This window comes from Scyliorhinus torazame, chromosome 7 (genome assembly GCF_047496885.1).
Source record: "Scyliorhinus torazame isolate Kashiwa2021f chromosome 7, sScyTor2.1, whole genome shotgun sequence".
In the NCBI taxonomy this organism is placed as follows: Eukaryota; Metazoa; Chordata; class Chondrichthyes; order Carcharhiniformes; family Scyliorhinidae; genus Scyliorhinus; species Scyliorhinus torazame.
Genome location: NC_092713.1, coordinates 135,380,464 through 135,395,634, shown reverse-complemented (window position 1 = coordinate 135,395,634; position 15,171 = coordinate 135,380,464). Strand labels below are relative to the sequence as shown.

The 15,171-nt window shown below is 42.2% G+C and overlaps 1 protein-coding gene across 1 annotated transcript in view; it reads right to left on the bottom strand.

Moving 5' to 3' along the window:
* The window catches only part of uck2a (uridine-cytidine kinase 2a), a 40,975-nt gene extending 26,449 nt beyond the window's left edge, over positions 1-14,526 (bottom strand). The window contains exons 1-4 of the mRNA XM_072511530.1: positions 14,184-14,526; positions 3,491-3,650; positions 3,287-3,383; positions 1,035-1,177 (exon numbers count right to left, since the gene is read on the bottom strand). Coding sequence (XP_072367631.1) covers positions 1,035-1,177; positions 3,287-3,383; positions 3,491-3,650; positions 14,184-14,264 — 481 coding nt within the window. The 5' untranslated portion in view covers positions 14,265-14,526. The remainder of the gene's footprint in view (positions 1-1,034; positions 1,178-3,286; positions 3,384-3,490; positions 3,651-14,183) is intronic.
* Between the last annotated feature and the right edge of the window lie 645 nt (positions 14,527-15,171).

Here is a 15,171-nt window from a genome sequence, read left to right as displayed (position 1 = left end):
TATATTTATCCTTCACTTTCCATCCAGCAGAGATGGGTGAGGGGGTACTATGGAGGAGTCTTCTCTGCACTGCTGGGGAACTGGGGTGTGGAATAATGCTGACATCAGTCCCATCTAATAGGTTTTAAGATGTTATTTTACAGGCTTACCTAACAAGACCATGTGCCATACTTCTGCTCGCGGTGAGAAAATGTGGAAGAGATGCTCCAACTTAAAAGGATTGCACCTCACCTTTTGGCTCCATCTCTGACCCATGCTCCTGAGCTAGGTCCAACTAGTGGTGCAGGTAGGGGCGCAATCTGGAGAGCCACCTTATCGGTCCTGTCCTGGGCTTAGTAAAGGTGCCCATTTAGTAATCCATGGGCGGCACGGTGGCACAGTGGTTAGCACTGCTGTCTCACAGCTCCAGGGACCAGGGTTCAATTCCGGCCTTGGGTGACTGTGTGGAGTCTGCACGTTCTCCCCGTGTCTGTGTGGGTTTCTTCCAAGTGCTCCGGTTTCCTCCCACAGTCCAAAGATGTGCAGGTTAAGTGGGTTCACCATGCTAAACTGACCCTTACGTGTTCTAAAGATTAGCTGGGGGTATTGGGTTACGGAGAAATGATGGAGGCGTGGACTTAAGTAGGGTGCTTTTTCCAAGGGTCGGTACAGACTCGATGGGCCGAATGGCCTCCTTCTGCACTGTAAATTCTATGATAATCCAGGCTGGGCCCAACATTGGGGGGGCGGGGGGGTTGCAAACTCTGGTTACCTGCCCTCTCCTGACCACACACAGTTTTCTCTGAAAAAGGACCAGACTGTGTCCATTGGCACACATGAGGCTATCTGCAAGGTATGGAATGTGTAGTGAACACTAGTAATATTTAGTTCATAAAAAAATTCCTTCTGAAAAAAATTCTCTTAAATTATCAGTTGTGCCAATTGAATAAGGGGCAGGCGACACTTTTGCTTCACTCTGATTGGTCGTTTTAGAAAAGCCATGTCATGTCTATACAGGGAGCACATTGCAATGATGGTTTCTACCTGCCCTGTACCTCTGCGTGATAGCCGGGTGTCTGCATCAGTGTCCACAAATAGCTTCATCTGAAACATGTCCCGAATCTCCTGCACGTAAAAGGCCAGGATGCCTTCAAACAGCACCACGTCCGCTGGGTAAACAGTGACCGTCTCAGGTTTTCTGCAACGGTAACATACACGGATAAACAGCAATACCATGGTTTCTATTGCCACACAAGGTGTTCACTTGAACTATCCTATCATTTCCAGTGCTTGCAGCTATTTATATTAATAATCTTTATTGTCACAAGTAGGCTTACATTAACACTGCAATGAAGTTACTGTGAAAAAACCCTAGTCGCCACATTCCGCGCCTGTTCGGGTAACAGAGGGAGAATTCAGAATGTCCAAATTACCAAATAGCATGTCTTTCGGGACTTGTGGGAGGAAACCGGAGCACCCGGAGGAAACCCACGCAGACACAGGGAGACTCCACACAGACAGTGACCCAAGCCAGGAATCGAACCAGGGACCCTGGCGCTGTGAAGTCATGGTGCTGACCACTATGCTACCGTGCTGCCTTTTAGTGTGCACTAGATTCCATTTAGTAATTAAATGCTTTTTCAAACCTAATTCTCGGCAAATCATGAGTGCCCAGGGAGGCTTGAGCCAGGGGAAAGAGTTTATGTGACACTATAGCCTTTATTTTGGTGCTATCTCCCAATGTGATAGAATGAAATCCTGATACCAGAGCACAGTTGTACAAATTTATATGCTGTAAAACTCATTCACTTAACACTCCCATGGGAGTGGAGTTTGCAACAAATCTTTTACTCACATGGATGCTTATTTTTTTTATAAAATGGGAATAAAAAGAAAAATCAGTATAAAATCAAAGCGTTCAAGTTACAGCCACTGAACACAAATCCAAAATGGCCTAGTACCAGACTCATCATTAGGTAGGCTCACTGTACTTGTCCCTTGCGTTAATATTATACGATAGGGAGGATGAAAGAGAGCGAGAGAATCAGATTCGGCTCAACTTCCTGAAGCATAGAAGGTACTTTTGCAGCTTACAGCACAAAATGTACAGACATTTTACATTAAAAACTATCATTCAATTTTGAAGTGAAAAGCTTTTGTTTGATTTGATTTTTTTTTTAAACTAATCAAGTTCAGGTCAGGACGATCTGAACTCAGTACTAGGAAGATTTTGTTTTAACAAAGAAAAAAATGCAGTCACACTTCGTAACATCAAAATAAAGTCCAGAGAAACAGCTTAGTGATTAAAAAGGTAGAGTTGGAAGAGGTTACTGCGGTCTAAATGCAGCTAGGAAGGGCAGTTGCACACGGACAGTGACCCGGGTCCGGGATCAAACCCGGATCCTAGGTGTTGTGAGGCAGCAGGGCTAACCACTGCACCACCATGCCGCCCGATTTTTAAAAAAATTAAGATGTTGCCAAACTGGGAGCCAGTGTAAGTCAACAGGGGCGATGGTTGAGTGTTAGTTAAGTGTGAGTTAGGGCAGATGCATCAAAGTTTTGGATGTGCTCACGTTATGGAGAGCGCAAAGTGAAAGTCATCCAGCATTGGAACTATCAAGTTTGGACATGGAAAAATAAGCATTGACAAGGGTTTTAGCAGAAGATGAGCGAAGATGGGGCGGAGCTAGAGGTAGAAATAGGTGGTCTTTGAGATGGTGACTATTTTTGGTCGGAAGCTCAGTACAGAATCAAAGAGGACGCCAATATTTTGAATGGTCTAGGTGAGAATTAAGACAATGGCCAGGGGAAAGAGTTTATGTGACACTATAGCCTTTATTTTGGTGCTATCTCCCAATTTGATAGAATGAAATCCTGATACCAGAGCACAGTTGTACAAATTTACAATTTAAAAATAAAAACAATAAAAAAAACACAAGAAAGCCAAGCTTGATTTTGACTTTACCTAATGGCTGCAAGTTAGTGATCACATAAAGAAGGTTACACAATTTTTGCTCATCTTAACCAAATGTAGCAATCCTACACTTATGACACCGTGGTTCAATCTTTGCACCTTTCTGTTCTGCAAGGCTCTTCTATTCACTGGCTCCTCCAGCCAAGACATGGTTGATAAATCTGAAACCAAGTTTGCGGAATGATAATACAAAGAAAACATCAGCTCTACAAATTCACTGGCTCAACACCCCAGATAAACCAAACATCATTTGGCGCCAATGGAATCTGCCAAGTATTACTTTGCCTACAAGCAACATTTAAAACAAATACGACCTTTATTTATATAAATTACCTGGAATGAGAAACAAAGTCATAGACAGGAATCTCAACTGTTTTGCCTTCAATGATATCCCTCAGGGTGTTCAATATTAATTCATTATCAAAAGCATCTGTAAATAACAAAATGGACAGAACAAAGATTGCATCAATGAAGACTTACAGCAGTGCATAACTAAATTCTCTGTTGACAATGGCTCGTTTTTCAAGATTCATGTACCTGGATGATCGAAGTTAAATTGGCCTTTCATTGCTTTTCCTTTCTGTTCAGCTGTTAACACACGGTAAAAGCTATCCTGGCTCACAATAACCACCTGCCGCTTATGATGATCGATTTCATTTTGACCAAGTAGTTGGACTATTTTCGCACAAACTGAGGACTACCCCAGAAAAGAGAGAGAAAAACACAAGTAAACAAGGCTGCAGTTCCTACATTAGCTAATCCCCTCCAAAAATATTTGCCTTCAAAACTATACTAAGTGGAACAATAAACATATTGTATTGAGAGCTGTGGCAGTTAAAAAAAAGTGCATTCCTTAACATTTGCCACACTTCAGTTTAAAAAACATAGAAAGATATCAAAATCTAATATCAATAATTCAACTATAAGACTACATTGAAATTATCTCCTGTTTTGTGGTCAGACAATATCTGAGGCAGTGTGGAGCCACTATCAACAGTAGGCATAACAGTACCATAAAGTTGGGCACTACTGCTATAAAGTTATGTCTGTGGCATTATATGAAATTGTTTCTCAAAATTAAGCATGGATTTTTATCAGATGCAACAGATTGTTGTCACCAGGATTTCAATAAAGCATAATGAGGATCATCTAAACATTTCCTCAATCAGGAATGACAGTCAAATATTTAGTTATAAATGTTAACGTTCCAGATTTCGATATTATACATGTTTAACAGGCAGTTGGAACACCTATAGGTCAGCGAAGACACTGAAAACTTGCCATGTTATACTTCTTCAAGCACTATGCCCAAGTGTTCATGGGTTCAAGCCCTTTGATGGGGCATGGGAGGGAAAAAAAAGAGAAAAACATCACAGTTAAGCCCCATCAGTACCTCCAGCACCGATCACTGGATAGTGATGAGTTACTGAAACTGTGGTATTCCCCCTGGGAAGTCTAGGGCTACTGCATCAAATTGTTACATTCCTACTCGTGCCAAAAAATAGCTCAGCATAAATTGGGAAATCTATTCACTGGGCTAATGTGTCAGGGTCATCAGGATGCGAGTGGTAAGTGGGGCTCCTGAGCCACACCAGGCAATGTTCAGCAAAAATTGACTACTATAGCACAAACCACCATCGCACCTGACAGAAGGCTACCGATGATCTTTTAGCCACTCAGCAGCAATCTTCACAACAACTGCAGCAATAAAGTTGAGCTGATGACTGCAGAACCTCCTGCAATTGTGGTGGCTACTACACTGTTGGAATTATGTGTTGGCTTTGTTTATTCTAGAATAATTATGATGTATAGAGTACGTTTTTGAAGAATAAGTTAATTGTTGCTACAATTTCCTCTGGCTTTGACAAGGATCCAGATTTCAGGATTCCAGTTTAACAGGTTTTAGTAGTAGAAAGAACATGGAGAGGTACAATTCAAAAGGGAGTGCAGGAAGAGATAGACCTGGGCATGTTTGTGCACAAATCACTGAAGGTGGCAGGACAGGGCGAGAGAGCAGTTAATAAAGCATAACGCATCCAGGGCCATATAAATAGGGACTTGCAGTACAAAAGCAAGAAAGTAATGATAAAACATTGGTTCGGCCTCATCTGGAGCATTGTCACCACACTAAGAAGGATGCAACAGCATGTGAGATGGTGCAGAAAAAAATCATGAGAGTAGTTCCACGGATCAGAAATTTCAGTTATACAGATAGATTGGAGAAGCTGGGGGTATGATCCTTGGCGATTGAGATATTTGATTGAAGTGTTCAAAGTCGTAAGCAGTCTGGACAGAGTAGATAGAACTGTTCACAATGGCAGAAGGATCAAGAACCAGAGGACACTGATTTAAAGCGTTTGGCAAAGGAAGCAAATATGGCATGAGAGGATTTATTTTCAAGTGGCGAATGATTAGCATCTGGAATACACTGCCTGTGTGGTAGAGGTGGATGCATTTCAGGAGAATTAGATCAGATCTGTAGAAGAAAGAAATTGCAAGGCGATGAGGTAAATGCGAGGGAGTGGAACCAGGCGAATTGCTCTTATTAAAGCTTGCACAGACAGGCCAGGCTAAACGGCCTCCTTCTGTGCTGTAAGTATTCTATGATTCTAGTTTTGGTTCAAGGGTTTTGACAATTTTTTCCCTAAATTCAGGAGGCGGCATGGGGAGAGAAACCAAGATAGGTTTTTATTGCAGGAAGCAAGCAACTATGTGATAGCTCCTGGTGTTTACGCTGCATTGCAAAACTTTATTTTCACTGCAAACTCAGCTGCCTAGACAGGAGAGCTGGATTTAGTGGCCTAAAAGGAGCCAGTGCACTGGATGCTCAAATGCTGCTTCACTAAAATGTAAATAATGCTATAATAATAGAATGCCTAAAAATAAGTACTACTTTTGAAAGAAAGAATGGTAGCTTCACAGCTTCAGGGTCCCAGGTTAGATTCCCAGTTTGGGTCACTGTCTGTGCGGAGTCTGCACGTTCTCCCCATGTCGCGTGGGTTTCCTCCGGGTGCTCCAGTTTCCTCCCCACAGTCCAAAGATGTGCAAGTTCGGTGGATTGGTCATGCTAAATTGCCCTTAGTGTCCAATTGGGTTGGGTAGGGTTACTGGGTTACAGGGATAGGGTGGTTAGGCTTAGGTAGGCTGCTGCTTCCAAGGGCTGGTGCAGACACGATGGGCCGAATGGCCTCCTTCTGCACTGTAAATTCTATGATTCTATGAAGTGTTGAGACGATGTTTTGAAGAGAAATGTGACAGATTACCTACATGCCACACAATAAGGTTATTCAGAAAGGCAATTGGTTTTGTTGCTTTTCAATTTCCCCCTCATATATGGAGGAACCCTTTAAATATTGACAAGAGACACAGATTGCCCGGCCTTAAATTCCAAGTGACAGTGATCCATCAAAAAACAGTACTATAAATGCAGGGAACAAATCCTAAATAAGTCACCAAAGGCAGAAGGGTACAGAATTCTGGATCACATTTATGATTAGTGGCTCTGGGTTGGACAGAAATCAACAGATCTCTGAATCCTCGAAGTGACTGCGGACAATGTTTGAAAAGTTGCAAGTTTTGTCATTGTGCAAATCAAAAAATCCACTTCAAATATATTAATGAGCAGTGACACATTTTGTTTTAAAGTTCTGGGAATTTCACTGCACAATTCCATCCACATTCCTTAGAGAGGAGAACAGAATAAGTAAAATTTATTTTTATAAGATTGGGGTCCTTTTTTTTTTTAATTCCTTGAGCTTTAGGAAAATGGATGGAATTAATAATAATAATAATCGCTATTGCCACAAGTAGGCTTCAATAAAGTTACTGTGACAAGCCCCTAGTCGCCACATTCTGGCACCTGTTCGGGGAGGCCGGTACGGGAATTGAACCCGCGCTGCTGGCCTTGTTCTGCATTACAAGTCAGCTGTTTAGCCCACTGTGCTAAACCAGCCCCTATTTCAAGTGAAAATTAGAATTTGATTGTGTCGAGAGATTTGTAGGATGTGCATACTGAGAGGCCTGGGGCAGGTCATTCAAAGGTGACAATATAAACAAATAATGGCAAGTAAAAAAGACAAATAAATACTTAATTTGGTTTTTTTCACTTAGTGAAAGCTGAAGGAAATCCAGATTAAGGTCTTCAGGTTTATAAGATTAATGATGATGATAGAATATTCCCACAGTGGTCAGCAAGACAGTAAAAATTTAAATAATCACATAAGCCGAGGTCAGAAAGTTTTATGCACATGATGGTTAGAATGGTGAACTCAGTGTGGAAGGAGGCGAAGCCCCCCAGTCTGGATAAATGATATGGCTGAGTTCATAAAGTTGGAGAGGATTAAGTTCGCCTTGAGAAGGTCTGCGCAGGGGTTCTACAGGCGGTGGCAACCGTTCCTAGACTATCTCGCGGAGCGTTAGAGGAAGGTCGGTCAGCAGCAGCAACGTGGGGGGGGAGGGGGGGGGGGGGGGTGGGGACTGCCTGGGAGGGTGGATGAGCAAGAGATAACATGAAGGGTTGGGGCCAGTGTACAAAGTTGCGTAAATATATCATTTTGCCATGTATATATCTTGCTCTGCGCGGTTTCACGGGTTTTTTTTGTTACGAGGGGGGGGGGGGTTATTGTTTGTAAGGGAGAAAAATTGTGTTAAAAAATTTTAATAAATATATATATTTTTAAAAAAAGAATGGTGAACTCACTACCAAAGGTAAAGTCAACAATTTCTTTTGAAAGATATTACACTGGGGTTCCCACCCGCAAAAAGGGAAATTGTCTGGGAGCAAACAGAATCATGCAAAGAAAACAGCAATGCAGACTTAGGGAACAAATTATCCTTTTCTGCCTGAGAGCATTCAATGATATCGGCAGATTCAAATTCCATGTCAGTCCTATCTTGACAGTTTTCTTGAGCATGGAAGATTTGAATCAGAGATCAGTGATAATTTGGCACTGCCACTGCTGTAGTCTTGGGCCGCTAGTTGGCCAATGTAATAAATAATTCATGAAACTCTTTTATCTTCAGGCAGGGATTTTTATAGAGTATGTATTCTTGGTGAAGTACCTCCAAACAGCACAGGGAGTTCAGATGGAATGCCATTGATCTGAAACATGGGGCACGATTGAACGGCCCCGTTACGCGCAACAAGGCCATTAAATCTCACGAGGCCTCTCGCAGGATTTGTGATGCGCAGAACACCTCGCTAGATCTAATGAGACGTTAGAATCTGGATCTTGTCCTTGCTGCATGAGATTCAGACCTACATATGGGACTGCGCCTCATGCTCCCAAGGCCCGGGACCGAACGTCCGCACCAGGGGACCTCGCCATGGAGCTGTTTAGCACTGGTCCACACAAATGTGGACCAGGCGTAACGGCACCTGGGGGGTCTCCCAGACCATCGGAGGCCCTGGGTGGTCAGGCTATGGGCAGGGTGGCATCCTGCCACCCGGGAACCTTGGCACTGCTATCTGGGCACCATGGCACTGCCAGGTTGGCAGTGTCAAGGTGCCCTGGTCAGGAATCAGGCCCAGGGGTGGCGTGGGGGGCTCGAGACCCCTAGGTAAGTTGGGGCATTGGGGAGGCCTGGAGGCCTCAGTGGGGAGTCTGAGGGGGTGGGTCAAGAATCAGCTGTAGCATTTAAAAAGTGAGGCAAGTGCGGCCTCGACAGGGTGTTCCTTGCCGAGGTCAAAGAAAGTCCCGCTTAACAGTGGGAAACATCCAGATAAAGGCTGTTTTCCCCGTTAAATCGTCAGTTTTTCTCTCTCTCCCCGTTGATCCTGTCTGACCTCTTTCTCTTTCTGTTGATACTGCCTGACCTGTGCACTTCCTGCATTTTCTGTTCTTAAAGCACAATTAATAACTTGTTCCAAATGACAAGAAAGAATAAGAAAAAGTGTATGCACATGTAGGACATGTTTGATCAATGGAGTATCAAAGTAACACTCAATACTTTGATCCAATTACTCAAAATGAGAGCTAATAGCAAAGTTCTAATCTACACAAAAGCTCTGGAGCGTTTAACAGATAAGAGACAGCGAGGAAGTAAAATTGGAGCAAATCTGGCACATCATACATAAAACAGAAAATGCTGGAAACACCCAGTAGGTCCAGCAGCATCCACAGAGAGAAAATCAGAGTTAATGTTTCAGACTGTTGACATTTTATCAGAAAGCAAAGCTTGTCAGGTCAGGATAGGCTGTGCAATAATCTGCCCTTAAGACTGCATGTTTGGGCAGCACGGTGGCGCAGTGGTTAGCACTGCTGCCTCACGGCGCCAAGGTACCAGGTTTGATCCTGGCTCTGTGTCACTGTCCATGTGGAGTTTGCACATTCTCCCCGTTTGCGTGGGTTTTGCCCCCACAACCCAAAGATGTGCAGGGTAGGTGGATTGGTCACATTAAATTGCTCCTTAATTGGAAAAAAATTAATTGGGTATTCTAAATTTATTTAAAAACAAGACTGCATGTTTGCACAGCATCAATTGTTTTGGCAAACTGCTGCCTATACTGGATACCAACCATCAGTTCCTATAGTTCAGCAGCTGGTACTTGACTAGCCGCTGAATTTAGATTTTCATTTATTGTAGTTCGAAACAATGTTAAAAAGAACATCAACACAATTTCCATAGAAAATGCTTATTAACACACCTACTTACTTCCCTCACCCTTCTCACTCACTGACAAAGGTTAATTTACCATTGAAAATTTGCTAAATGCAAAATTGTTTCAGATTTAAAACGGGACCCAAAAAGCAAAATACTGCAGATCCAAAATCTGGAACAAGCAGAGAATACTGGAGATATGTAGACCAGGCAGCACCTGTGGAGGAAAGACAATTAACTTTTTTTGATGTGGATCCTTCGATCAATGAAGGGTCGCTATCTGAACTACTATATTGCTTGTTCGCTCCAGAAACTGCTTAATCAATGTTTCCAGTATTTTCCATTTGTGCTTATGGCTTTGTAGTGATATTTAGATTCAAAAGTTTCATAAACCCAGCTCTTCCACATCAAAAGGTGTTAATACATTCCAAGAGGTCACTTTAATAACCTTCTCATGTTACTGGTCCTTTAAAATGTCACAAGGTGGAACACTTTTGTTTAAGAAGTCAGTCCATCACCTTTTCTCAACTTTCAATAAAGAATTGATATTAACATCTGAATTCATAAACGTTGAAAGTGTTCTTATTGTATTTTAGAAGGTCCAATCTAGGGAATATCCTTTCAATCATATGCTTTGGTAAGATAACAATTAAAGAAGCTTGTCATGAACGGACACAACTTCTGTGATGGCCCAGGTGCTTGAGGGGGAAAAAATATTTTACGTGGGTGGTGGTCTCTTTTAAGAATTAAAATCAGATTTCTGGTAGAACTAAAACAGCTGTAAATGATCATGGGACCAGGTTGTCTCGGAGATGAAGAATAGAAAAAATGGCTAACAATTATAGGGGTGAATACATTCCTAAGTGTAGTTCTCTGTTCAAACAGTTTAGTTAGGTTTAGAAAAATCTGGAATAAAAGGAAGAGTTAAAAACTCTTGTTAACTGACAGACTCCATTAACAGAGAGTTTAATTTCTCGCGTAGCCCAGCTGTTGAGAGAAAGAGAGCATTTTCAGTAGAAAACTCCATAGTTGAATATTAGAACCAGAAAAGTTTTGACCTAAGGTGGCAGTGCTTAAGATACCAAGTGGAATGGGAAATTTGCAATCTTAGGATGGTTGGAGAAGATTTGAAGGGGCAACTTTGCCAGAAGTAAAACTGAAGGCCCAAAATATCTCATCACATTCAACAAATCAATGACTCAATACCCAGACCAAGTGGTTAATCTTCCAAGTTTTGAAAAGTATCTGACTTGAGAATTTTGGGGTCCAAGTAGAAGAAAAGTGGATTTAGAGTATAAGCAATTGTGTTTATTGTATTTTTATCTTAGCCAGTTAAAGATAGCCATGTTCTGTAATAAAATTACTTGTGGGTTCATTCCTTTAGTAAATATCTGGGTTTTTGGATCTTAAAAAAAAAACATTAACACGTCACTGGTCTCTACCATGATCATAACACTACAATTGGCAAACAATGCAGTGATGCAGTTTCCGGGCTGTCAAGAGTCCTGCCAAACAAAGTAACTTTCCAAACCCAATTCCAAACCAAGCTCTGTCACACAAAGGATCTTTAACCACAGTAGACAGAAACTGTGGTGTTCTTGCCTTCCTGGGTGACTAGAGCGGTTCATCTTTGGGTAGTGGAAATAGAAGGAGAAGACATCCAAAAACATTTTCTTTCAAAAAACCAATGAAGCTCAGTCAATTGAAAATGTAAGAATTAACATTGAAAGATAGGCAAGGGTATTAAGGGTTACAAAACCAATGCCACTAGATGGAGTTAAGATACAAATATTCCATGATGCAATTGAATGGAGAAACAGGCTCTCGAAGCTGGATGACCCACTCCTATTCCTAAGTGCTCTGGACAGGTACTGGGAAAAATATATTCACATCAGAAAGAAAGATCACATTCTAAACTGCTCATGTGCAACTGTGTTTCTGATTTTTCTGATTTAGTTGCTGCACAATTAAGTCTGCAAAAATCAACTTGGTGCAGTTTTTGCTGCAACTGCATCCTGAAGAATTAAATGCAATGGTCAACAAAAATGGTCGCACAAGATGACTGCAGTGTCAATTAAGGGCCACAGTGCATGGTGCAATGCAAGACACTAGCCAAAGAGACAGAAATGATGTTAACACAATCTTCCTTGACAAGACAATGGTCAGTTGTTATTTTCTCAAACCACCAATGGGCCAAGACTTCCACTTAGTGGACAAAATATGCAGCAGATCAATGTAATACAAGATGCTGAACAGACTAAATTACCTGATGCAGCAAACATATTGGTTATTCAGTTAGACTGTGTCATAATCAGACTGCACTCGTCAGCACAATGCAGTGCAGCATTAACCTAGGTACCAGCGTCAAATGTGATAGGATTGTGCTGCAAGGTTAGTGTTAAAGACTGCTACATTATACAGAAAATATTCTAAGCTGCATTCATTTCTTGTGGTTAAGTTGAGTCATATTAAATTTACAACACATGCAAAAAAATAAACTAAAAGAAATACAAAGACATATAGCACTTTTCACCATTACAATCCTGTCATTATTCTGCAATATGGCAGGATTAAGGCACGCAATTCAATTTTAACAATAGAGGGTTAAGCAAACACTGGTTAGGCACCCATGTAGTATCAGAAAACTGCATGAGTTTTTAAAAGCCAATTTAAATTGAAAACTGGAATATGCTGGATATACACAGCTGGTTTTGTTGGCCTATTATGTACACCAAGCATTTTCTGTTTTTATTTTAATTACCTGTAGTTTCTACTCCATTGTACTGAATTTTTTTTTTTTAAATTTTGAGTGCCCAATTCATTTTTTCCAATTAAGGGGCAATTTAGTGTGGCCAATCCACCTATCTTGCACATCTTTAGATTGTGGGGGCAAAACCCATGCAAACACAGGGAGTATGTGCAAACTCTACACGGACAGTCACCCAGAGCCGGGATCGAACCTGGGACTTCAGCGCCAAGAGGCAGCAGTGCTAGCCACTGCGCAACCGTGCTGCCCTTGTACTGAATTTCTAAACAGAATACAATCTTGTGGGTTGGTGTTTGAAGACTTTTTCCACACTGCTTAAACAGATGGCAAAGCTAAAACAGCGGGAACCAGAAAGACAGACTGGCATTTATAAAGCCCCTTTCTGACCATCCTATAGCACTTTATAGACAAGGAAGAAGTCACATTGTAGGGGAATTTTTAAAAACAGATCTTTTACAAATCCAACTGCCCAGATTCTTGTGATCTTTTACATATACAATAATTTCACCAGAACTTGCTGATATTATGAAAGAGACGTCAGTAATGGCCTGGAGCAAACCGCACATCAATCAAAACAGGAAGATCGCCAGCTGGTCATTCTACCGATGCATCATTTGCACAAGAAGAAAAGAATGATTTGAAGGCAGCTTTAGGATCTAGTTTTTGCACTTCCCCATGTCAAATCAGAACACACTACAGATACAATATAGCTGCATTTTTACCAGGACAGAAATCCAAGTGAACTGTCACTTGTAAAATTGGTTCTACTTGGGCATAATAATTCTAATTAATCCGTTTGTTCATTAAATTGAGCGAATTTGAATGTAAAAGCGTCCTTTTCCATTGTCGGGACTCCACATGTTAATATATTAATTCCAGCTCCAAATTCTAAACGTGCACGAAGCAAACAAAAGCATGATGCCAACTTTCTATGTAAACTTCTCCCCTTTAAAAATGGGCACGCAAAAGAAAAATAGGCAAAATTAAAATCGCGCTGTTCATCTGAAGCCATCCAGGCAACACCTCTCTCCCCCCCCCCCCCCTCAACAGAGAAAACGGCAGGAAACCCCCTTTCCTCATATAGAAAAATAAACTACTGAACTTGGGAGGAGTTTGGCAAACATATCAGATATAAACACTGTTGAAGGCTTGCTGTTTAAGTGCAATGAAATTCAGGAAAATCACTTGTGTGAATGAGCTGGGGTGGGAAAGAGAGATTATACACAAAAACAAAAATAATGGCGGGAAATATGCAGCCGGCTGAGCGGATATAATGTGCAGGGGAAATAGGGACAGAGTTACAAATAAACTTGGCCTGTGTTGGGGGAAATCTGGCACAGCTCAGACTTTTAAAAGAGAAAAAAGTTCTCATCACTTCCGAATTCGCTTATTTATGACCCACGTGTCAATCGATACACATCCCGGTACAAACTGAGTACACATCAACTCCATGTTAAACCCTGAGCCCCTCACCTCCGGCTTGCACTTCGAGACACTACTCTCTCCCAGCAAATTAAACCCATATCTATTAAATATGTGCGCATTATTACCAAGTGCTTTGTTGCGGTTAGAAAGACAAAAGGCTGCTGCTGCACTAGTTTGCTTTATCCGACTCAATTTCTGATACGCCCGCCACGGGTCGCAGATGGCATGGATACATCATCCAACAATTCCGATGCTTAAAACTACGACCTCTGTAACAACCAGGCGAAAGGAGGTCCCTGTCTACCCCCCACCCCGGCCGCCGCCACCAATGCAGGCAGCCCGGGACAAAGCGGCTGGAAAGCCGGAGGAACCACGCGGCCGCTTCAACTCGCTGACAATCACTGCGAAAACGCATCAATCGGATACAGAAAGCCATACTTTGCCGCTGGCGGTGCCCCCTCCGACCCCGATTACAAAGGGTTTGCGGTTCTGCACCGTCTGATCGCTGTCTCCTGCCATGCTGTACACAGCCCTTTGCTTATCTTTCTTTCCTCCTCCCTCCCCCACCTGCGAATCCGGTCTTGGTTGGTCCTAGGAAGAGAGAGAGAGAAGGGCTAACTCGATTGGATTTCCTGCAGTTGCAGTTCTGAAGAACGCCCGAATTTGTAATACTGGACGATGACACGGTTCAGACGCTTTCCGACCCCCACCCGCTCGCTCGCTGCATCAGACTAGGTGCAGCAGACTACTGAGTCAGAACCGCCATCCCCAGCAGCATTACTCAGGCATGCCAACTTTATACCCACGGGCGGAGCTGTATCTAAGCAATGGGGAAAGAAACCGCCTACGACTCACTTTACTGGGAATAGCCGACCAATGGCATCCAAATAGCATGTAATAAAAATATTTTTAAAACATTTTATTGAAGTCCGATTTTTTCAGAAATAATTCATTAGTAAACAACTTTAGAGAAATCCAAAGAAAAGATGATGGTATGAACTTTTATCTATGTTATAGAACATAGAACAATACAGCGCAGTACAGGCCCTTCGGCCCACGATGTTGCACCGAAACAAAAGCCATCTAACCTACACTATGCCATTATCATCCATATGTTTATCCAATAAACTTTTAAATGCCCTCAATGTTGGCGAGTTCACTACTGTAGCAGGTAGGGCATTCCACGGCCTCACTACTCTTTGCGTAAAGAACCTACCTCTGACCTCTGTCATATCTATTACCCCTCAGTTTAAAGTTATGTCCCCTCGTGCCAGCCATATCCATCCGCGGGAGAAGGTTCTCACTGTCCACCCTATCCAACCCCCTGATCATTTTGTATGCCTCTATTAAGTCTCCCCTTAACCTTCTTCTCTCCAACGAAAACAACCTCAAGTCCATCAGCCTTTCCTCATAAGATTTTCCCTCC